Raw genomic sequence first — 23159 nt, forward strand, 5'->3', positions numbered from 1 at the left:
TGTCCCAGGAGACTGGCCATCTTACTGAAGAGCAAGGTGTGATACGATTCTCGTAGCCTAAACTGCCCTCTCCAATTGGTTCTGAAGACCTATTTAAAATGTGATCATGCACCAAATGTCTCTAGCATTTAGCATGAATGCTACAGAAAATGCAGCCCCAAATTTTAATAAAGGCCAAGGTTACTGAGCTCTAAAAGATGTCTAAGTGGAAGATAAAGTAGCACAATCTTCAATAATATAGTCATATCACCTTCCTCCTTTAAACCCTCCACTCCCATACCCCAGAGTCCTGTAGAAACTTTATAATACTTTGCCTTTTTCTCTAATACCCAGCTATATCAGCAGTACTACAGGTGTTAAAAGCCCAACCCTCACTGTGATATTAGGAGATGGGGTCTTTGGGAGGCGATAAGATCATGAGGGCAGGGACCTCCTTATTGAGAGAAGTGCTCTTATAAAAGAGAGCTCTCTAGACTCTTCTGCCATGTGAGGACACAGCAAGAAGACAGCCATCTATGAATTAGGAAGCCGATCCTCACCAGATACTGATTCTGCCGGCATTTCATCTTGGACTTCCTATCCTCTACCAGAACTATGAAAATAATGTTCTGTTTGTTCAGAAGCCACCCAGTCTATGGTATTTTGTTATAGCAGCTACAATAGACTAAGACAAAAGATATCTATTCTCATTCTCAGAAATGATTTACAATGAAGACACTTAGCCTGAAAATATTCCTCAGTCTGACAACCAGTTGACAAATTTAGTTGTTGTTTGTTCTTTATCACATTGTTTCTCTAGTCTAGTTCTTTTTTTGTGGCTCCTACTAATTTTTTTAAGTCTATGATTAACCAAAATGTATCTCATTTGAAGAACAAAAATTAATTTTGATTCAAGAAGCAGAGGTGACTATTTACTTTACAAATTAAATTCTTAGTTCATGAAAAAAATAGAGCAATTCTTTAAAGACCAAGCTGTGTTGTATTTAGATATGATTTAACATTCACACAATCTTTCACAAATAAATCTATATGTAACTTAAAATAATTTCTATAATATCTTAAACTTTTAAAAGAAAGTAAACAAAAACAATACAAATATACAGAATATAATTTTCAAAATGTGTATATAGTTGGCAATTAAGACTTCTTTAAGCTTTTTTTTTTTTTAATTTATTTGAGAGAGAGACAGTGAGAGAAGAGCATGAGAGGGGAGAAGGTCAGAGGGAGAAGCAGACTACCAATGGAGCTGGGAGCCCGATGCCAGACTCAATCCTGGGACTCCAGGATCAGGATCCAAGCCAAAGGCTGTAGCTCAACCGAGTCACCCAAGTGCCCTAAGTTGCTCTTTCTTAAGAACCTACTATGTGCCTGGCTCTGTGCAAAGGGCTTCATATGGTCTCATTTAATCTGCATACTGAATTAAGCATTACTATCCTTCTTTTTAATTCTTAAAAAAGATTTTATTTATTTGACAGAGAGTGTGTGAGAGAACACAAGCAGGGGGAAACGGTAGATGGAGAGAGAGAAGCAGGCTCCCTTTCGAGCAAGGAGTCCAACTCGGGCTCAATCCCAGGACCCTGGGACCATGACCTGAGCCAAAGGCAGACACTTAACCAACTGAGCCACCTAGGTGTCCCTATCCTTCTTTTTTAAAAACAGATAAGGATATAGTGGTTTATGGAGGTGAAAGTATTTGCTCTGAGCCTTCTTTTCAGCAGCTCACCCTAATCAGGATTGTCTGATTTCCATAAGAAGGTCTCGGTGATTGCAGAACTCAACTCTTTAGTACCACACAACATATTACAGAGCAAGATCTTTAATGTCTTTATGGCCTAAAATGCCCAATGTCAGGGTGCCTGGGTGGCTCAGTTGGTTAAGTGTCTGCCTGTGGCTCTGCCCCTCACCCTGCTCATGCTCTCTCGCTTTCTCTCTCTCTCTCAAATAAATAAAAAATCTTTAAAATGTCTAAAGTCACTCAATTTCTTGCTGTCTTCTTGCGATCTATCCATCCTGACTGGGCACCTCGCTGTGCATTCAGATCAGAAGATACCATGAAAGTGAAAGTACATTATAAAAAGTCTGGTCCTTGTCTATGTCTTTGGATAAGTTCATCTCTCTCCGTTTTCCCCTCTAATCTCTAACCTAACACTGGATTTACCAGTACCCGTTCATGGAATCACTGAAGACAAAGTCATAGAACCTGATTGGCTACAGAACAAGGGACAGGGGCACCTGGGTGGCTCAGAGGGTTGGGCCTCTGCATTCGGCTTGGGTCATGGTCCCAGGGTCCTGGGATCAAGCCCCGCATCGGGCTCTCTGCTTGGCAGGAAGCCTGCTTTCCCCTTTCTCTCTGCCTGCCTCTCTGCCTACTTGTGATCTCTCTTTCTCTGTCAAATAAATAAATAAAATCTTAAAAAAAAAAAAAAGAACTGGGGTGCCTGGGTGGCTCAGTGGGTTAAAGCCTCTGCCTTTGGCTCGGGTCATGATGACGGAGTCCTGGGATAGAGCCCCACATCGGGTTCTCTGCTCAGCGGGGAGCCTGCTTCCTCCTCTCTCTCTCTCTCTGCCTGCCTCTCCCCCAACTTGAGGTCTCTGTCTATCAAATAAATAAATAAAAATCTTAAAAAAAAAAAAAAGAACTACAAGGTACATAAGAAATTATTTAATCCAACTCTCTTTTTACAAATAAGAAAAGTCAAGTCAAGAGACATCAACTTGTCGGGTCACATTGCTAGCTGATGCAGCCATATCTATAATCAGATATCTGACTCCATGTTATCTACAATATAAGGAGTTTCCATCTGAGGGGACATTTAAGATTTCTTTAATAAGGTTTTTAAAATTATAAAGAAATTTATTAATGAGAAAAGTACTAACACTCCAGGAAAGTATAAAATGAAGAGTAGAAGCCCTTTCTCTCCTTCTACCTTCTAATCTTATTTCACTCCCTGGAAGTAACCACTATTAAGTTTCATATCTGTTTGTCCCAGATTTTTCTATATATGTATGTGGGCATATATGTGTGAAGTAATTTAAATATGGAACCCCCAAAATTATTTTCTCATCTTGGGCTGATGTTTTCCTCTGAATAATGTAGTCAACAGTCATATTATTAAAAATAAGCATAAGTAATTTTACAACATACCCCTAAGTTTGTAAAGCCTTAAGTATGATATTCTCCTTAGGTACAGCTCACCTGTTTTCCAGATCCGGCATGCTTAGGTTTCTAGCAGCAAAGCACATTTTGAGAGGGATGACCTTCCTGTCCTTGGTGCTGTTCTGATGTTTTGGAGAACCAGAGTCCTCACTGCCACTAAAGCTTGGTGACTGAGGAGATGCACCTTCCCATGGTAGATCTGATACTAATGATGGCTTCTTGATATATGGTGTGACTTCTCGGATGAATTTAACTACAAACAAAAATCAAAGAAGAAGATCACTCATTTTGCTTCCTATGAAAAATGACAACGGAAATACACACATACATGTAAGAGCTGCCAGGAAGTGAAAAAAAGATGCTAAGTTAAAGAGCCAGCACACAGAATCTTAGGATTGGAGGGTATTTCAAGGCTACATAATCCAAATGAAATGCCACTACTGTATTCTAAAAGAGTTTAACTTCTGAGCTTTTGCATGTATTTTTCCTTCTGCTCAGGACTCCTCTCTCTCTGTGTGCCGGGTCAACTCTACTTCAGAGTCACCTCCTCAGCAACCTTTCCTGTCAACTCTCCAGGTTATTACGAATACACCTCTGTAACAACCTCTTAGCACCCTGTGTTGTAACCCTTCACTAATATTTCCATTTACCTGATGGGTCTGAGTTCTTCGAGAGCAGGAATTATGATGTATTCAGTATTAATATCCACCCCCTAAGGACAGTGTGTGCTCAATACATGTTTGAAGGAATGAGTAAAGAAACAAATGGGGGCACCTGGGTGGCTCATTTGGTTAAGCATCTGACTTGGGCTCAGGTCATGATCTCAGGGTCCTGGGATGGATCCCTGCATTAGATTCTGTACTCAGTCGGAAGTCTGCTTCTCCCTCTCCTTCTCCTCCTGCACTTGCTTGTGCTTTCTCTCTCTCAAATAAGTAAAAAATCTTTAAAAAAATAAATTTTTTTTAAAATCCCCAAGTTGCCAAGAACAAACAAACAAACAAAAATAAACAATTAAATACTTGAATTATTTCCATAGCTGACCAGCCACAAATGAATCTCCTGGTGACAGAATCAGTACCTCCTGAGACAGGGCCACTTAGCTTTAGACAACTCAACATTCAGAAAATTCTTAAAACTTCTACCCACTGGTTTACAGTCTACTGAAGCCATATAGAAAAAACTTAACCTCTTTCACATGAGAACACTTCAGTTATTTAAAAACTGAAGTTATTTCTCTTTCTTTTTTCCCAACTAAGCTAAATATCTCTAGTTCAATTCAATTCAGCTAAAGCAATATTTTTACCTACCTATCAACTGCCAGGAATTAGGCTACCCACTAAAAATATAGTAACAAATGAAGAAGCATGAACCCTGCCCAGTCTAATAAGGGAGACAACTACATAAACAGATCATTATAGATTTGAAAACAAATGCAAAAATAAAGTGTATTCAAGATAAGGTATACTGATTAATTGTGGCCCAAAATTAAAATATAGCTTTTAGTAGATGGCAAACTTTTTTCTTTGTAAGTCCAGTTTTAAGACTTGTAAAACACTTCTTTGACCTCAGTCATGACTGGCAACTGCTGTCATTTGAGGCAAGGTGTTCTTGTTTCAAAAACAGATAAACTGAAGATTATTAAAATTTCAAGTGGCATTAAAAATGTAAATAGTTGAATGCAGAATGTAGTCATCATTACCTCTGCTATCATGATGTATTATATCAGTATTCTACTTTCCTCTCAAATTCTAATGTGGTAGGGTCATTTGAGTAGTATCATGGGAATTGAAAAACTAGAAAGATATGGTCATTATCAATGCTTACCAATATCATAATAGTATTAATATTCTTTTTTTTAAGATTTTATTTATTTATTTATTTATTTATTTAAAAGATTTTATTTATTTGACAGAGAGAGATCACAAGTAGACAGAGAGGCAGGCAGAGAGAGAGAGAGGGAAGCAGGCTCCCTGCTGAGCAGAGAGCCCGATGCAGGACTCGATCCCAGGACCCTGAGATCATGACCTGAGCCGAAGGCAGCAGCTTAACCCACTGAGCTACCCAGGCGCCCAGATTTTATTTATTTATTTGACAGAGCTCACAAGTAGGCAGAGAGGCAGGCAGAGAGAGAGAGAGGAGGAAGCAGGCTCCCTGCTGAGCAGAGAGCCCCAGATGGGGCTTGATCCCAGGACCCTGGGATCATGACCCAAGCCGAAGGCAGAGGCCTTAACTCACTGAGCCACCCAGGCGCCCCTAGTATTAATATTCTACAGCACTGGAAGATTTATAAGGTGGGGTACCTGGATGGCTCAATCAATTAATTGGCTGACTCCTGATTTCAGTTCAGGTCATGTTTAACCAAATGAGCCACCCAGGTGCCCCTAAAAGATTCTATAATAAAACATCTAGATTCCTAGCAGAGATTCCCATCTCTGGAGGCAACCATTATATGGTCTTCCAGACATATGCTAGATATGCTAGGCATTATGTAAAAATAAACACATGCATGTACATACATATACATACATACACTTCACGTAATGGTATATATAGTGCATACTGCACTGAACTTGATTTTTTAACCTAATAATATTGATAATAGTTTTTTATAAGCCTAGCATCCTGCAGCTCTTTCTATAGCATGATGGGTTATAGACAGTCCTTTGGACTCAGATGGATCTGGTTCAAATACCACCTGTGTTTTCTACCTCAGAGTTACCTGACTATTCTGAGGTCCTCATCTATAAAAGGGAAGTAACACTAAATAAGTAAAAGTTTCAGCAAAATAGTACGTGCCCTTCTTTTAAGTTTTTATTTATTAATTTAAGTAATCTCTACACTGAACGTGGGGCTCGAACTCACAAACCCAAGATCAAGAGTCTCATGCTCTTCTGAAGAGCCAGCCAGGTGTCCAAAGTGACTTTCTTTTCCTTTCCTTTCCTAAGCTAAACAGAAAAGTTTAAAAAATTTTAACACAATCAGTAGAAACTAGGTGAAATTATTTTCTTGTAAGTTATTAAGTAAGATTTGCTGAAATTAAGCTTAGTTGTAGAAAATATAAAAGTGCTAATGCCAGAATTTAGATATAGTGTGTGTGTGTGTGTGTGTGTGTGTGTGTGTGCGCGCGCGCGCTTTTGCTGTGGAGAAGGTAGTATGTGTATTTCTAGGTGGAGAAGGTAAAAGCTAGCTGCCTCAGAAGTCACAAAGGAGATTTTTTCATCCTAGAAAAATAAGCGGGGGTGCAGCCAGTATATCCCTTGAGCGGCTGACTCAGGCATTTCAACGCTTTAATTCTGTGCTTTCAAGAGAGGATTAGATCACAAGAACTTTAGCAGAAATTCCTAAGTTTCCAGTCATGGCCAATGGCAGAGACTTGCTTTTTGAACATTTAAGGCAGTACACTATTAGGCTACCAATCAGGGAAAATTAAAGGCGTTCTAAATGACTACTCTTGAATATTATAGTGGTGTAAAAGGATCCCTCCTGATCTACTTAGAAGTTCACTCCGTTGCACAGTAGCATCACTGAACTGATGACTGCACATATATTTAATTCAGACAGATACACGTCCACAGCCTATTCCGTGGCCTTATGAAAGAGCAGTGATTTCACTTGAGTTGATGACTATGACACACCCCACTCTAACTGGCCATTCATAATGGCTGAAGAACTGTGAATAGACGTCTGTTTCTAATTTACCCGAGATTTGGGAGAGGTGGAAAGTTAACAGTGTTCTGTTTTAGTCCTATAATTAGCCCTCTCCAGTTACCACAGTACTCTCACCTGGATACCTGGCTGGATTAAAAAAAGACTCCACACTCCTGCAAGGCATTCAGATTGACTCAGAACACACCATATATTTCAGAATTATTTCATTTTTCCTGATAGTTGAAGATTATCTTCCAAAATGTTTAATGAAACACTGATATCTGCAGTGTAGTGCAGTGTTTGCACTACACCCCCTTTTCACTGGAGTGACAAAAACATACACATGTACTGTTCGCACACCTGGAAAGATGTCTGGAAGGATTTTCATCAAAATATCAATAGTGCTTATATGCAGGTGTAGGACTGACTTTTCTTTACATAGCTCTGTATATTTGAAATTCTAATGGATCCATATAACTTATACAAAAAAAAAAAAAAAAAACCAAACCCAAAAAAAATGAAATGAAAAAAGAAATGAAGAAAACTTATTCTGAAACCTTGCTCAAACTTTAAACATGGAACCACCTTAAACTAAAATCTTATTGAGCCTTCAAAAATTATAATGCGCTGGATGGGATCCAAGATCCAACTGATTCTTACTGAATTCCATGCTCTAATGAACAGATTTATAGGAGGTCCATGTATTGTAATGAGATACCCTGTGATTCTGGTTTGGGGCATTAGGTAGCATCAGATTTTGAGCTAAAGGCCTTTTTATGTGCCTTTTATAGATACTTTATAGTGCAAACATAACTTACGGCTGTAAACACAAGTATTCCAGTAAATCAATCCCCTTCCCTTCTAAACATCAACCTTTCATATAATCATGATTTTCGTCTTTATCTCTAACACTTACCTTTTTCTTACCTAATCTGGTGGCCTGTAGTATGAGTTTAAGTGAAACTAATGGATCCGACAATGTGGGGAGAATGGTGTCATTATTTTCCCCAGCTTTTACAAACAAATTTGTCTCTGGGCTACCCTGAGTGTGGAAGAGCTGGCTTGTCATTTCACTCACAAATGAGTAATGGTGACATCATTGTTAAAGTATTCTCCCAAGAGGTTTCTCCTCAATCTCATCCCAAGCTCCTTCTCCAAATCAGGAATCTGCTAGATGGCCACCAGAAACATTAGGGAGGAATTACTCTACTTTCAGTAAAAAGCCTTTTACATTCTCAACTTACAGGTGTCTTTTTGCTCAAGTATCCTGTCATTTGGGGTCTGGGGATTGTCAATGTAAACCCTGAATGTATTCAGAGTGATTATGGTTTCACTACACTTTTCCTTTTTTTTTAATTTTTAAAAAAATTTTTTTTAATTTATTTATTTTTTCAGCGTAACAGTATTCATTGTTTTTGCACAACACCCAGTGCTCCATGCAAAACGTGCCCTCCCTATTACCCACCACCTGTTCCCCCAACCTCCCACCCCTGACCCTTCAAAACTCTCAGGTTGTTTTTCAGAGTCCATAGTCTCTTATGGTTCGCCTCCCCTTCCAATTTTTTTTTTTTATAAACATATAGTGTATTTTTATCCCCAGGGGTACAGGTCTGTGAATCGCCAGGTTTACACACTTCACAGCACTCATGATAGCACATACCCTCCCCAATGTCCATAACCCCCTCCCCCTCTCCCAATCCCACCTCCCCCCAGCAACCCCCAGTTTGTTTTGTGAGATTAAGAGTCATTTATGGTTTGCCCTTTTTTTTTTTTTAAGTTTTATTTATTTATTTAAGAGAGAAAGAGTGCACACGTCCTCGGAGGGGAGGAGCAGAAGGAGAGTCTCAAGCAAACTGTGCGCCAAGCGCAGAGCCTAAAGCGGGGCTTGATTCCAAGATCACAACCCAAGTGGAAACCAAGGAGGGCACCCAACTGATTCTGCCACCCACACGCCCCATACCTTTCCATTTTACAGTAACATAGCATATTCACTAATTTACTGAGCTCCTGGTACATGCTAGAAACTGTTTTAGGAACTTAGAACAATAAATCCATGAACAAAGCATGCAAAAAAAAAAAGAGATAAATGTAATTAGTAAGTAAATTATATTCTGGAGAAACAAAACTTATGGTCACATAGAAGCCTATATGCAAATGTTTTTAGCACTTCTATTTGTAAGTGGCCAAACTGGAAACAACCCAAGTTTCCTTCAATGGGTGGACATACTGAGCAACTCAGTGGAATCTCAAAGGCATTATGTTGAATATAAGCCAGTGGTGAAGGTTACATGCTACATGATCCCACTACTGAAAAGACAAAAATATATTATTAAGAGCAGATCCGTGGTTGCCAAGGTTAGAAATGGGGAAGTTGTGATTCATTCTTTGGAGCATGGAACTGTCCTATATCAGGATTGTGGTGATGGTCAAAATAATTTATACATGTGTTAAAACTCACAGAACTATACAACAACAGAGAGGGGAAAAAGGCAATTTTACTGCATAATTAAAAGATAAGTAAATTATATAATAGGTTATAAGATGTTAAATGTTACAGAAAAAAAAAACAGGGGAAGGTTGATCAGTAGTGTCACAAGGCGGGGGGTCAATTTGCAATTTTTAAATAAGGTGGTTAGGGCAAGCCTTATTAAGAAGACTTTTGAACAGGGGTGCCTGGGTGGCTCAGTGGGTTAAAGCCTCTGCCTTTGGCTCAGGTCATGATCCCACGGTCCTGGGATCGAACCCCGCATCGGGCTCTCTGCTCAGCGGGGAGCCTGCTCCCACCCCCTTTGTCTCTGCCTCTCTGCCTACTTGTGATCTCTGTCTGTCAAATAAACAAATAAATAAATAAAAAAGAAGAAGACGTTTGGACAAAGACTTAAATTAGAAGGTGGGGGAGCGAGTCGTGTGGAGTGTTAAAGAAGTAAGGAAAGCCATGGTGCCTCGCACAGGGTAATCAAGGGAGATAGAGTAGAAAATGGGGTCACAGAGATAATGGGGGTAGGAGGCAGATCATTTGGGGACTTTCAGGTCATTGTAAGGACTTTTGGCTTTTATTCTGAAGTGGTAAGACATAGAGAGGTCTTAAGCAGAAGAGTGACAAGACCTAACTTATATTTTAATAATTCTTGCTACTATATGAAAAACAGAGTGAAAGAGGGCAAAGGTAAAAAGTAGGAAGACCAGTTATTAGAAGAGAAAGATTACGGTAGTGAGACCAGGGTGGCAGGAATGGAGGTGGTAAGAACTGGTGAGATTCTCTACTAAAGGTAGACTTACTCAGATATTCTGACAGATAGAAATGGGGGAGGGGGTGAGAAAAAGGGAGAAATTGAGGATGACTTTGAGATTTTTGCCCTAAACAACTGGAAGGACAGAGTTGCCATCAACAGGTTTGTTTAGGAAGAAAGTTCGGTAAGTTGAAACCTATTTAAACAACCAAATCTAACTGGCAGCCAGATACATGAGTCTGTAGTTTAAGAGACAGGTCTTAACTGGAGCTATAAATTTGGGAGCAACTGGTGTGTGACTGACATTTAAAGCCATGAGACTGGAAAAGATCACTGTATCAGTCAGGGTCCCAGCAGCGAACAAATGGCACAGGATTAATAGACAATTTATAAAGGTGTGGGCAAGATGTCACGGAAACTACAAGGGAGAACAGAGTGTGATATCCTGTTGACACACCTGGGCCTAAAGGGAACAGGAGAGGAAGTGGTTGGTTACCAGACCCAGGGGAGTCCTGTAGGGGACTGGCTCAAGGGGAGCAGTGACCTTCAGTCAATTCAGCCAGTTTGGAGCCAAGGGGATAAATGCTCCAATTTCACTTTCTTCCTCCTTTCCCTCCAGTGTCCTGTTGGGACTCTCCATTGACCAAACTCAACAAAAGCAAAGGGCAAAGAAGCTTGTTGGTGTAATTCATGCAGGTCAGCTTTGTGGGGAAAAAAGCTGGTAGACAAGGAAGAGTGATCCCAGAGGGGCAAATGGAAGACTTCTAGCACGATCACCAAGGGATTGAGCATAGGTGAGGAAGAGGACATTCTACTATTAAATGGCTGGGGAGAAGAGAATGAAAAGCAAAAGAGACAGGAGACTCACAAGACACAAGTCTCCATAGAAATACTGACCAAAAATGGTAACAAGTTTACCCAAACTGAAAAAGCCATACTTTGTAATCCCGACTTGGTTCCTTTCTCTCTTTACCACATTTTGGAAAAAAAGGAAAGAAAAAAGTTTATGCTTGCCGTTTTTATTTTTTCCTTTTGCTCTTTATCCTCTTCTGAATAAAACCACATTCTAAAGAGTCACTAATGTTCTCTTACCTATCCAATCCAAATTTCCCAGTCCTTATTCTTGACCATTCCAACATCTGACAGTGCACTCTATCAACTGTTTTTTATTACTTCTTTCTGTCCCTCTATTTTCTTTTCCTTTTTTTTTTTTTTTAGATTTTATTTATTTATTTGACAGAGAGAGAGAGATCACAAGTAGGCAGAGAGGCAGGCAGAGAGAGAGGAGGAAGCAGGCTCCCTGCAGAGCAGAGAGCCCGATGCGGGACTCGATCCCAGGACCCTGAGATCATGACCTGAGCCGAAGGCAGCGGCTTAATCCACTGAGCCACCCAGGCGCCCCTGTCCCTCTATTTTCTAATGCCTTGTTTTTCCTACACTGTAGCTGCTCGCCAAGGCTCCAATTTTAGCACTTTCTTCTCACTTTATATTCTAGTCCCTAGCAACCTTCAATGCCAGATCCTGAAATTTAACATAGATCTCTATAACCAGTGTCTCTTGTCAGTCTCAATTCCTTCCACTTAGGTGCTGTCCTAACCCTTCAAAATCACAATGTCCAACTCTGAACTATTCTTCATTATCCTTAATCCTCTATTGTGTGACTGTTTTCATTGTTAGCATTAGCCAAACAGTATCTAAACCAGTAGTATAAAAAGTATAGCGTAAAGCCTAATAATCTGTATTTTGGATTAAAGACCTAAGCATGAGACTTGAAACTATAAAACTCCTAGAAGAGAACGTAAGCAGTAATTTCTTTGACATCAACTGTAGCAATATTTTTCTAGCCATGTCTCCTAGCGCAAAGGAAACAAAAGCAAAAATAAACTATTGAGATTACACCAAAATAAAAAGGTTTTGCACAGTGAAGGAAACAGTCAACAAAATGAAAAGGTAACCTACTGAATGGGAGAAGATATTTTCAATTGATACATTTAATAAGGGCTTAATATAAAGAACTTACACAATTCAACACCAAAAACCACTCCCCCAAATAATTCAATTAAAAATAGAGAAACTGAGGGGCGCCTGGGTGGCTCAGTGGGTTAAGGCCTCTGCCTTCGGCTCAGGTCATGATCCCAGGGTCCTGGGATCGAGCTCCGCATCGGGCTCTCTGCTCCGCGGGGAGCCTGCTTCCTCCTCTCTCTCTGCCTGCCTCTCTGCCTAGTTGTGATTTCTCTCTGTCAAATAAATAAAATATTAAAAAAAAAAAAGAGAGAAACTGAAAAGACATATTTCCGAAGAAGATATACAGATGGCCAAAAGACACAAGAAAAGATGCTCAACATCACTGATCATCAAGAAAATGCAAACCAAAACCCAAATGACCTAAGACCTTAACACCCATCAGAATGGCTAGAATCAGGGGCGCCTGGGTGGCTCAGTGGGTTAAAGCCTCTGCCTTCGGCTCAGGTCATGATCCCAGCGTCCTGGGATCGAGCCCTGCATCGGGCTCTCTGCTTGGCAGGGAGCCTGCTTCCTCCTCTCTCTCTGCCTGTGTCTCTGCCTACTTGTGATTTCTCTCTGTCAAATAAATAAATAAAATCTTAAAAAAAAAAAAAGAATGGCTAGAATGAGTAAGACAAGAAATAACAAGTGTTGGTGAGGATGTGGAGATAAAGGAACCCTTAAGCACTACTGGTGGTAACACAAATTAGTACAGCTAATGTGGAAAATAGGTTCCTAAAAAAAAATTAATTTTGAAAAGATATATGCACTCCCATGTTTGGTGTGGCATAATTTACAATAGAAAATGGAAGGAACCCAAATGTCAATTGATAGATGAATGGATAAAGAAAATGGTGAGATATATATATCTCCAAATCTTGCCATTTGGGACAACATAGATAGATCTAGAGGGTATTATGCTAAATGAAATAAGTCAGACAGAGAAAGACAAATATATGATTTCATTTATATGTGGAATCTAAAACAACAAAACAAATGAAAAAACGAAAAGCAGAATCAGACTTATAAATACTGAGAACAAACTGATGGTTGCCAGAGGGGAGTGGGATGGGGCAATAGGCAAAATGGGTGAAGGGGAGTGGGAGATAAAGGATTCCAGTTATGGAAGGAATATCGTTTTGTGTGTGTGTGTTTTTTAAAGATTTCATTTATTTATTTATGAGAGCGAGAACAGCAGGGGAGCATCAGGCAGAGGGAGAAGCAGGCTCCCTGCTAAGAAAGCAGTCCTGATCCCAGGACCCTGGGATCATGACCCAAGCAGAAGGCAGTTGCTCAACTGACTGAGCCACTCAGGTACCCCTATTTTCTTCTCTTTAAAAGCAGGAAATTCATGTCTCTTTATACTTTCTTTGTCTGAAGACATGGGAGGAGTGATTTGTGAGGTTGTATTAGTGAGGAATTACATGATGATCACCTGAACCTCAGATCTAATAAAAATATGAGTTGCAATACTTCGGATTTGCTGTACCAACATTTCCAAAGTCATACTTATTTTCCCAATATTGCCCTATCATTTAACTCTGTGAAGTTAGCTCATTTGTCCTTGCCAGTCACCAGGAAGAAAAAATTCCCAATAAAGAACCCAAACATATCCTCAGAAGCAGTACATGTGGTTATAGGATGTTATTTCAGTATTTTCTGGTTAAAAAACAAAAAACAAAAAACACCAAAAAAAAATGTAGTTTATATTGGTTCTGTCAATTCATTTCATTACCCATCTTTCCTTCTCCATTTCAACCCAAGGCCTTTCCAAATCAATAAAGACAGCTGATCTATCTTTTTCAAGGATCTCAAGTTACTATTGGAATGACAAGGAGAAATCAGGTTTCTTTTGGAACCTCTGACCTACACTGGAATGAGTCCAAATAAGCAAGAAATAAGGTAGCTCTGAAACTGTGTCCAGCAGTTAAAATTTCAGGATTTTTAAATTATTGCCTTTTATAATAAATTTATGCAAACTGGCAAGAAAACATATTTTTTTAGGCTTCAGTCAAATTCTTTTTTTTTTTTTAAGATTTTATTTGTTTATTTGACAGAGATCACAAGAAGGCAGAGAGGCAGGCAGAGAGAAGGGGGGGTGAAGCAGGCTCCCCGCCAAGCAGAGAGCCCGATGGGGGACTCAATCCCAGGACCCCGCGATCATGACCCCAGCCGAAGGCAAAGGTCCCAACCCACGGAGCCACCCAGGCGCCCCAAGGCTTCAGTCAAATTCTAACATGGGTATCTATTACTTTTATACAAAAGTATTAGCTTTCACACTTTTATATATATAAGCATAGAAAAAAAGCTAGATTGAAATAATTTGGGTGTTTGGATTGTTTACTATATAATTTCTTCGTGGTAGTCTTCTTTAACTACTAATCTTACATGGTAAAACTAGTTGTGGGTCATTTATAAAGTAAATATTTTTTAAGTGAATTTAAAAAGTGATTTATTTTCCTTGGGATGTTTCCTCAAACTAGAAAAGAACATGCAAGCATTTCAACTTTTTATAAAAACAAGTTTTAGGGACACCTGGGTGGCTCAGTCAGTTAAGCGTCTTCCTTCTTCAGCTCGGGTCATGATATCAGGGTCCTGGCATTGAGCCTGCATCAGCCTCCCTGCTCAGCAAGCAGTCTGCTTCTCCCTCTGCCGCCCTCCTTCTCTCCCCTCTGCTTGTGCTCTCTCTCTCTCTCAAATAAATTTTTTTTAAAAGATTGTATTTATTTATTTGACATACAGAAATCACAAGTAGGCAGAGAGGCAGGCAGAGAGAGAGGAGGAAGCAGGCTCCCTGCTGAGCAGAAAGCCCAATGCAATGCAGGAGCTTGATCCCAGGACCCTGGTGGGACCATGATCTGAGCCAAAGGCAGAGACTTTAACCCACTGAGCGCCCCACGTGCCCCTAAATAAATATTTTTTTTAAAAAGAAGTTTTGGGCACCTGGGGGGCTCATTGGGTTAAGCCTCTGCCTTTAACTCAGGTCATGATCTCAGGATCCTGGGATAGAGCCCCATCATCAGGCTCTCTGTTCAGCAGGGAGCCTGCTCCCCGCCCCACACCCCCATTCCCTCACCCCGCCAATACTAATACTTTAATGACTGTCTGGAGATGGTAATGAAGATATATCCAGAAAAACAGCAAGTTAATTGTTCTCTGTCTCCCTTTTCACAAAAAGACCAATTTTGACAGCACACAGCCTTCCTCATTTATATTCCAGTAACACTCCACATATCACTATTATGGCACTTGTCATAGGTCACAGTTTCTGTTTTGCCCATCTTTTCCATTTGACTAAGGTACACTGAGGGATTAAACTCAAGACACCATAAAAGTCAACCATAATTACAACATATCCCTTTTACAGTGTTTATCTATCCGTGGTTCTTTTGGTTCTTCCTTCTAGTCACTCTTCAGAACCGTGTTGCATTTTATGCAGGGCTATTTAAGGCCCTGAACACATTCCCTTGCACATTCATGAGGCAAAATTCATGTATTTTTCTTTTTTAAGATTTTTTTTATTTGAGAGAGAGAGAGAGGGCATGAGCGGGGAAGAGGGGCAGAGAGAGAGGGAGAGGGAGAAGCAGGCTCCTAGTTGAGCAGGAAGACCCACGCGGGGCTCGATCCTGGGACCCTGGGATCAGGACCTGAACCGAAAGCAGCCACTTAACTGACTGAGGCATCCAAGTGCCCCCAAATTCTTGTATTTTTCTAGTACCTACACAATCTTTCTGCGACCCTGGCTTGACATTACATTTCCTTCTAAACTTTTAGAGCAAGTTGTACACCATTCCACATGGCATCACTATTAAGAGTATGCATGTTTAGTTATTGCACAAATGAATTTTACACATTAGTCAAAATTTGGCAGTACATTGATAGTGTTCACAGCAGCGATCACTAACACACAGAAGATGCACTGTAAATACTGGTTAGATGAAGTATGAAAAATTATGTCACAAAGACAGGTATATTTTTGTAGTCCTAATTTCCCTGTCCTGTTGAATAATGAGAAATATTTACGGCTTGGGTAATAAAATCCCATTAAAAATTGTTGCTAATGGTGGAGAACACCTGGCTGACTCAGTTAGTGGAGCATAGTACTCTTAATCTTAGAGTTGTGAGTTCAAGATCCATGCTGGGTGCAGAGATTACTTAAAAATAAAATCTTTTAAAAAACTGTTGCTAATAGCTACAGATTAAGGCTTCTGTAACTATTTGGATAAAGGATCCTTGCTCAACATTGTTAAATGCCTTTTGAATATGTGGGACATGGTCACTCCCTGCCTAAACAGGAGGTTAACACGTAAATTCTGTATGTATGATCTTTGTTGAGGTTCTCCTCACCTAAATTTGCTACTAGAACTAATCTGCCATTAGAACAAAATTCTCCTTAATAAACTATTATCAATTTAAATACATGGCTTATGGGTACATAATTAGCTCTCTAGCAGTGTCATAAAAATGTAATCCTATTGGGAGAGGTCAATAATGGATTAAAACATTTCTTTATGAGTAAAGAAAATCCTTGAGTCAATAAACTCAATAAGCTTCTATCTATTCCCAACATTAATGATCGGAAACAATTTTTTTTCATCTTAAAAAACATGCTTCCCCCCTTTTCATCAACAAAGAACTGTCTGTTATATATAAAGCATGTAGGATATTTAAAATGTCTAAATACAGATTTAGTCCTCACATTGTTTAGTTGAGAAGGGGAAAAAAAGGAGCCCCAAAAGAGCAATTAATAAAGTAGATATTATAAAAAACAAAATGTGATAAATGATATAGGAGAAATATAAAATATTACATATAACTGGATATAACAAAAGTAAATAAAATGAAATAATTGAAAAATACCTAATAAAAATATTAATAAAGTAACATTTTCCTACCAGGCCCCCTCCCTAAAAAAAAAATTCTAGCTGTTTAAGCTCAAGGAAATCCTTATCCGTATTTTTGTTGCTAAGTGGATGTGTCCTGGGCTAGCTGGACACACCGGATGGCTTGTTTAGATCAGCACCTAAGTGATAACTATAGACGGAAACACAGTATTAACCAAGCACAATAGCTGCGTTGGAGGGGTCAGCAAGCACTCCATCCTGCACATCCAGTCAGAGCTACCACTGGGGAAGGAGAATGCCATCCAAGTTTCCATGTCTTTAAACACTTTGTAATTTTTTTTATTGTACAAAAGAACTGCTATTCATAACTGCCAAGCTTTTGTTGTCATTAGGGATTTTCTGACCAAATTGGCAGAATTAAATGAGTTCAGGAAGAGGAGAAAAGACGAAGATGGGTTCATGTTCTCTCTCTCCTCATTCCCTTTTTTTTTTTTTCCTCCTCATTCTTATGTAACAGCTAAGGAGTCAGTTGTAGTAGACTGAGAATTGTTAGAGTTAGAAATCAGCTGGAGAATGTTGAGCTATACAAGGCCATACATGGCTCAATCCACAACAAACAACTGTATTCACTGATAATTTTTGATTGTTTTAATTAAAAGGTAACAAAAACAAAAGCTGGAATATTTGAGCCTCAAAATAAATAACAGTGGCATGGAATTATAACGCATAAAGTAAATATCCCTAAGTCCATACTGATATAAATAAATAACTGAATAAATTGAATAAGTAAATACGAGGAGAGGGGACAGCCCTTATTGAACAATTCCAATTAGTAAGTGTCAAAGGAACGAAAGAAATAAAAAATCATTATTAGACCACTACAGTAATAATTGTTGCAGGCAAGGCTCACTGACGAATGTTAAAATTAGTGAAAAGAGTTAACAATATCTGCAGTCTCAACGAATTTCCCCAAGATGATTATTAATTACAAAGGAAAAAACAGTAAATGTTATGTGGAGAAATCCAACAGAAGTCAAAATGTATAATACGGATACTGAGACATACTGATGTCATGCACCATACACTCCCACATACCATGAAAAGGAAGTATCACTTCTCTGGCATTCTTGCTAACAACACATAAGCTCAGTCTATTCATGATAAAGCAAGAGACAAATCCAAAATGACAGACATTCTACAAAATGATTCAAATGATTCAAAACTGAGTACCGCACAGGGTTAGTTAGCACATCTCTCACCTCACATAATTACAATTTTTCTGTGTGTCGAGAAAATCTAATATCTACTCTCTTAGCAACTTTATTTCTTTTTTAAAGATTTTATTTATTTATTTATTTGACAGACAGAGATCACAAGTAGGCAGAGACACAGGCAGAGTGAGAGAGGAGGAAGCATGCTCCTCCGGAGCAGAGAGCCCAATGTGGGGCTCCATCCCAGGACCCTGAGACCATGACCTGAGCCGAAGGCAAGGCTTTAACCCACTGAGCCACCCAGGTACCCCTCTCTTAGCAACTTTAAATATGTAATATAGTATTCTTAACTATGGTTACCATGCTGAATCAGAGATCCCTAGAACTTATTCACGTTATAATTGGAAGTATGTAGCCTTTGACCAACATCTTCCCATTCTCCCTACTTACTTTTACTTTATTCTTAATGAGCCAGAGTAAATTTGAGGTGTGAGAATAATGATGAAACTGAAAAATACCATCATTCTAGAGATATCTGCATTTAATTCCAAAATTCCATTAAGGTAATACTAGAGCAGCTTTGGACATGTGAGGGTTTGCCCTTGCAATTGACAACCAATCTGTGTTATTATTAGCTTCCTACAGTCAGTAAGAGTGCTTATCTTGAGATTATATTTATCTTTATACATGCTAAATCCTCCTTTCTCTCTCTCAGAGATTACTCCAGGAAAGGAGAAAGATTCACCACTGTAGTAAGTACACACGAACTAGAGAGGTACGCTCAATACAGCTGAAATAAATGACCATGCTCAGAGATTAATGAAATAGCTACTAATTTCAAGTGTGTTATGTTTGGCCTCCTACACATTACATTCTCTCTCTTACACACACACACACACACACACACACACACACACACACACACACGCATATTCATCCAGAGTGTCTGGGGACAAAAACTAATCTAAAAATAGATAACTTACAAAGTTTTCGGGCTAGGAGACAACACCTTAGAGATAATTCAGTCCAACCTGTTAATCTTTAAAGCTATGAAACTGAAACCCTAAGAAAAATGAGGCTCAGAGAAATAAGAAAACTTCTTCCAAGTCACAGTTAGTCTGTGGCAAAGCCGCAGCTAAAAAACCATGTCATCTTTTCCTGAGTACATTTTCAACTCGCAGTTTGGTTTCTCAGATAGTGTAAAATCATAATTGGCTAGCTAACAATCCTGCAGAAAGGTACATTTTATTACTACTTTACTGTTAACATGTTTTAAAACTCAGGCCAGAGTCCTTTCACCTCGTTGTAATTCACCTTTTCTATATCAGACATAAGACTTAAAAAAAAAAAAATCAGATATCAATATTTAACTCACTAGTACACCTCTGAAAGCAAACAGTGCTTTCTCAGGCATCAGAAGCACAAAGGGGCTAGAAGAGTCACAGCCACTGTTTCCTTCCTTGTCATGGCCAGGGCAGCAATGGCAATAGCATGGGGAGAGGGTGGTTAGAAGAGTACTGCAGTAGCCCTAGCCAAGCTAAAACTAAATAGAAAACCTAAGAATACAATTTTTCATTTTCATCTTTTTTTTTTTTTTTAAGTAGGCTCCATGCCCAGTGTGGGGCTCGAATTCATGACCCTGTGACCAAGAGTCACATGCTCTACCTACCGAGCCAGTCAGGTGCCCAAGAACACAATTTTTCAAAAGAAAGTTATTACTTTTTGAAAAATATCGTGCTTCAATGTCCATCCCTTCAGAATTGGTGATAATCACACAAGTGTCCTAATTACATTTCTTTAGATTTCAGTTCCTTTATATATAAAGACTATCCTTAGGCGATTATTATAAAGATTAAATGGATTAAAGTATGGGAAAGGATTTTATAAATTGTAGAACCATACCAATTTGAGATATTACTGTTACTATCTAATGCAGACCTTGACAATCATTTTTACCAGGTTCAGAAATTAGCATGGTACATGGCAAAAAGCAGGTGCTTAGTGTTTATTAAATGAATTAGTGTGCAAACCTCAGACCTCCTCCCAAGGGCATTATCATATAGCATAATGGATTACATGTGGTGGGAATTCAGAAATAGACCATTGTGCCTTTCTGTACGTGCCAGACAGCTACTGTGAGGGCTAATGAGATAAAGCTCACAAAGGAGACCAGGGCTCTGGGAAAAAAGGATCCTCTCAGGACCATTGTTCTTGAATGCATAAGGCAGTCACACGAAGGACACAGAACAAAATAAAGCTGAAAATTCAAGTGGTAATAATACTAGCCTCTTAACAGTAGAGAAAACTGTTGGAATTATTCCTAAACTTGGATTATTCTTTTTTTAAAGAAAAATTTATTTATTTGACAGAGAGAGAGAGAGAGAGAGAGATCACAAGTAGGCTTAGAGGCGAGCAGAGAAAGAGGGGGAAGCAGGCTCCCTGCTGAGCAGAGAGCCTGTTGCCAGGCTCCATCCCAGGACCGAGATCATTACCTGAGCCAAAGGCAGAGGCTTAACCCACTGAGCCACCCAGGCGCCCCTAAACTTGGATTATTCTGCTGAAATATTCAGTGAGTGAATAAAATATTTTGATACTATATATACCAACCTTTATAAATGCCTCAGTGCTCTAATTTTACAATTATGTTTTTATTTTCCATTGGTGGAAATCCCTAAAATATGAAAGTGTGAAATAAATAGCATCTCAGCAACAAAGCAAAGAGGATGTCTAGAATAAGCAGGAGAGCATACACATGTGAACTCTAATGGGTTCTTCAATAGGAAATGTCTTACTTTTTTATGTGGGTTAAAAATAATAACTGGAAGAATACAAAAATAATAATTCAAGGGGACACATACACCTTGATGTCTATAGCAGTGATGTGGCCACATTATGGAAAAAGCCCAAGTGTACACCAACAGATGAATGGATAAAGATGTGTGAGAGATATATATATATATATACACACACACACACACACACACACACACACACACACACACACAATATACACACCATGGAAAATTACTCAGCCATAAAAAAGAATGAAATCTTGCCATTTGCAACGACATGGACAGAGCTAGACAGGACTAAGCTGAGTGAAGTATGTCAGTTAGAGAAAGACAAATACCATATGATTTCACTCATATGTAGAAATTAAGAAATAAAACAAACGAGCAAAGGGAAAGGGGGGGCAAACAAAGAAACAGACTCTAACTGTAAGAGAACAAACTGATGGTTATCAGAGAAAGGGGGTGGGGGATGGGTAAAATAGGTGATGGGGATTAAGGAGTACACTTGAGCTGAGCTCTGAGTGATGTATGGAATTGCTGAATCACTATATTGTACACCTGAAACTAATATAAACACTATATGTTAACTAACTGGAATTTAAATGAAAACTTTAAAAAACAGTAAAACTGGAAATCTCTGAAAACTCAAATGATGGGCTCCCCAGCCTCATGCAAAATTAGAAGTGCCCAGTTATTTTTCTCTTGTCTTCTTTCTCAGTCATCCACACACTCCCCAAGAGACAATAAAGTGGTTCCTTGTTCTCACATAAAATAATTCTCACTCTGCAAGAACTAATGAATGTACTTCATACATCTAAAACTGTGGTAAGATATTGAACTCCTAAAACCCTTAAGTCATGAAATCACGTTCTAATATGAACACAGCACATTTTCATTTATATTATTGGTAAGTAATTCTTATTAAGGGTTAAAATAGGTATTTTGTAGAATTCTATTTGTGCTGAAATGCTAAGATAACAGTATTTTTCATAGTATAGCCTATGGGAACAAGGAAGAAAAACAAGAAGTGCAGAAGTAAGAGCATAAGAGAAAATAGATGTAACGCTCTCATGGTGTTGGACAGCCATTTTCCCATTGAATAAGAACGTACAGATCAAACCTATTTGAGGCAAAACACTGGGAAAATAACCTTAACAGAACAACATTCCATGTCTTCAAGAAGCTAAAAATATAACAGAAGATAAAAATATGCAATCACCATCCTCACTACTCATTTAATGTTGTGTGTGCCAAAGAGTTATGTTTTATGTGTATAATTCCATTTAATCTCACAACAATCCCATGAGACAGGTACATTACTCCTATTTTACAAATGGAATCCAAGGTCTTAGATAAGGTAAAAAAACAAAACACACACTTGCCACTTGCCACTCTTGCCATTAAATAGAAAAGATGGAAAGAAAGACCAAGCATGTAACTTGTAATCCTATATTTACCAATGAACAATTAATTAAGGACTATTATAGAATATATATAAAATGTATGAAGTAAAAAAGGTAACCTAAATGAGTGCATAACTTTGAAGGGAGAGGACAGGATGGAGTCAGGAAAGGTTAGCACAGGAGACCTTGATCTTTGAAAGATAAAGTGCTTCAGGCAGACAAGGTGGAAATGAGTGAGCCTGGCTGGGTTACAGCATAGAGTCAGGGAGTAACATGAAACATTCTGAGAAATGTAAGTAGGTAGGAAAGGCTGGAGTGTAGGGTTCAAGGTGGAAAGCAGGGATCTCCTTCTGAGGGATCGGTGATACTCACACTTAACAAGAATTATCAGCCACCACGAAAGGTAGTCTTGGCTCTTATGTTATTATTCCTCCTTGAAGAGCTTCCAAGGTACGTGTACAAAAGGGAAGATGTGCCCTTAAAACTATAAGACTTTTTCCTCAAAGCAGAGTTTGAGATCACTACCAAAACACAAATCACAAATTTCCCAAGATAACAGATAAATGTATATTTTTAAAGAACTGAGTTAAAGAAAGGACACAACATAGATATCACTCATGCATCAAACACATCACATGAGTTGTGAACGGGACACTATAAAATGTATGCTACAGTGTTCCTGCCTTCAAGTAATAGCATATAATCAGGTAAAGGGCTTGTCTCTGTGCACTCCACAGATACGTGCACCGGTTATCCCAAATCTGGCTTTATACTTAATCTGAAAGTATAAAGTAAGTCCAAGTAAATAAAACAAACCACCACTACAAAGGCCACATAGGAAAACCTTTTCAGGGGTGCCTGGGTGGCTCA

General features: G+C 38.9%; 1 protein-coding gene across 1 annotated transcript in view; it reads right to left on the minus strand.

Moving 5' to 3' along the window:
• SNTB2 (syntrophin beta 2) overlaps positions 1 to 23159 on the minus strand; it is a 110787-nt gene that overhangs the window by 57287 nt on the left and 30341 nt on the right. The window contains exon 2 of the mRNA XM_045988062.1: positions 3197 to 3410. Within this exon, the coding sequence (XP_045844018.1) occupies positions 3197 to 3410 (214 nt within the window). The remainder of the gene's footprint in view (positions 1 to 3196; positions 3411 to 23159) is intronic.

Source organism: Meles meles, chromosome 19, assembly GCF_922984935.1.
Source record: "Meles meles chromosome 19, mMelMel3.1 paternal haplotype, whole genome shotgun sequence".
NCBI lineage: Eukaryota > Metazoa > Chordata > Mammalia > Carnivora > Mustelidae > Meles > Meles meles.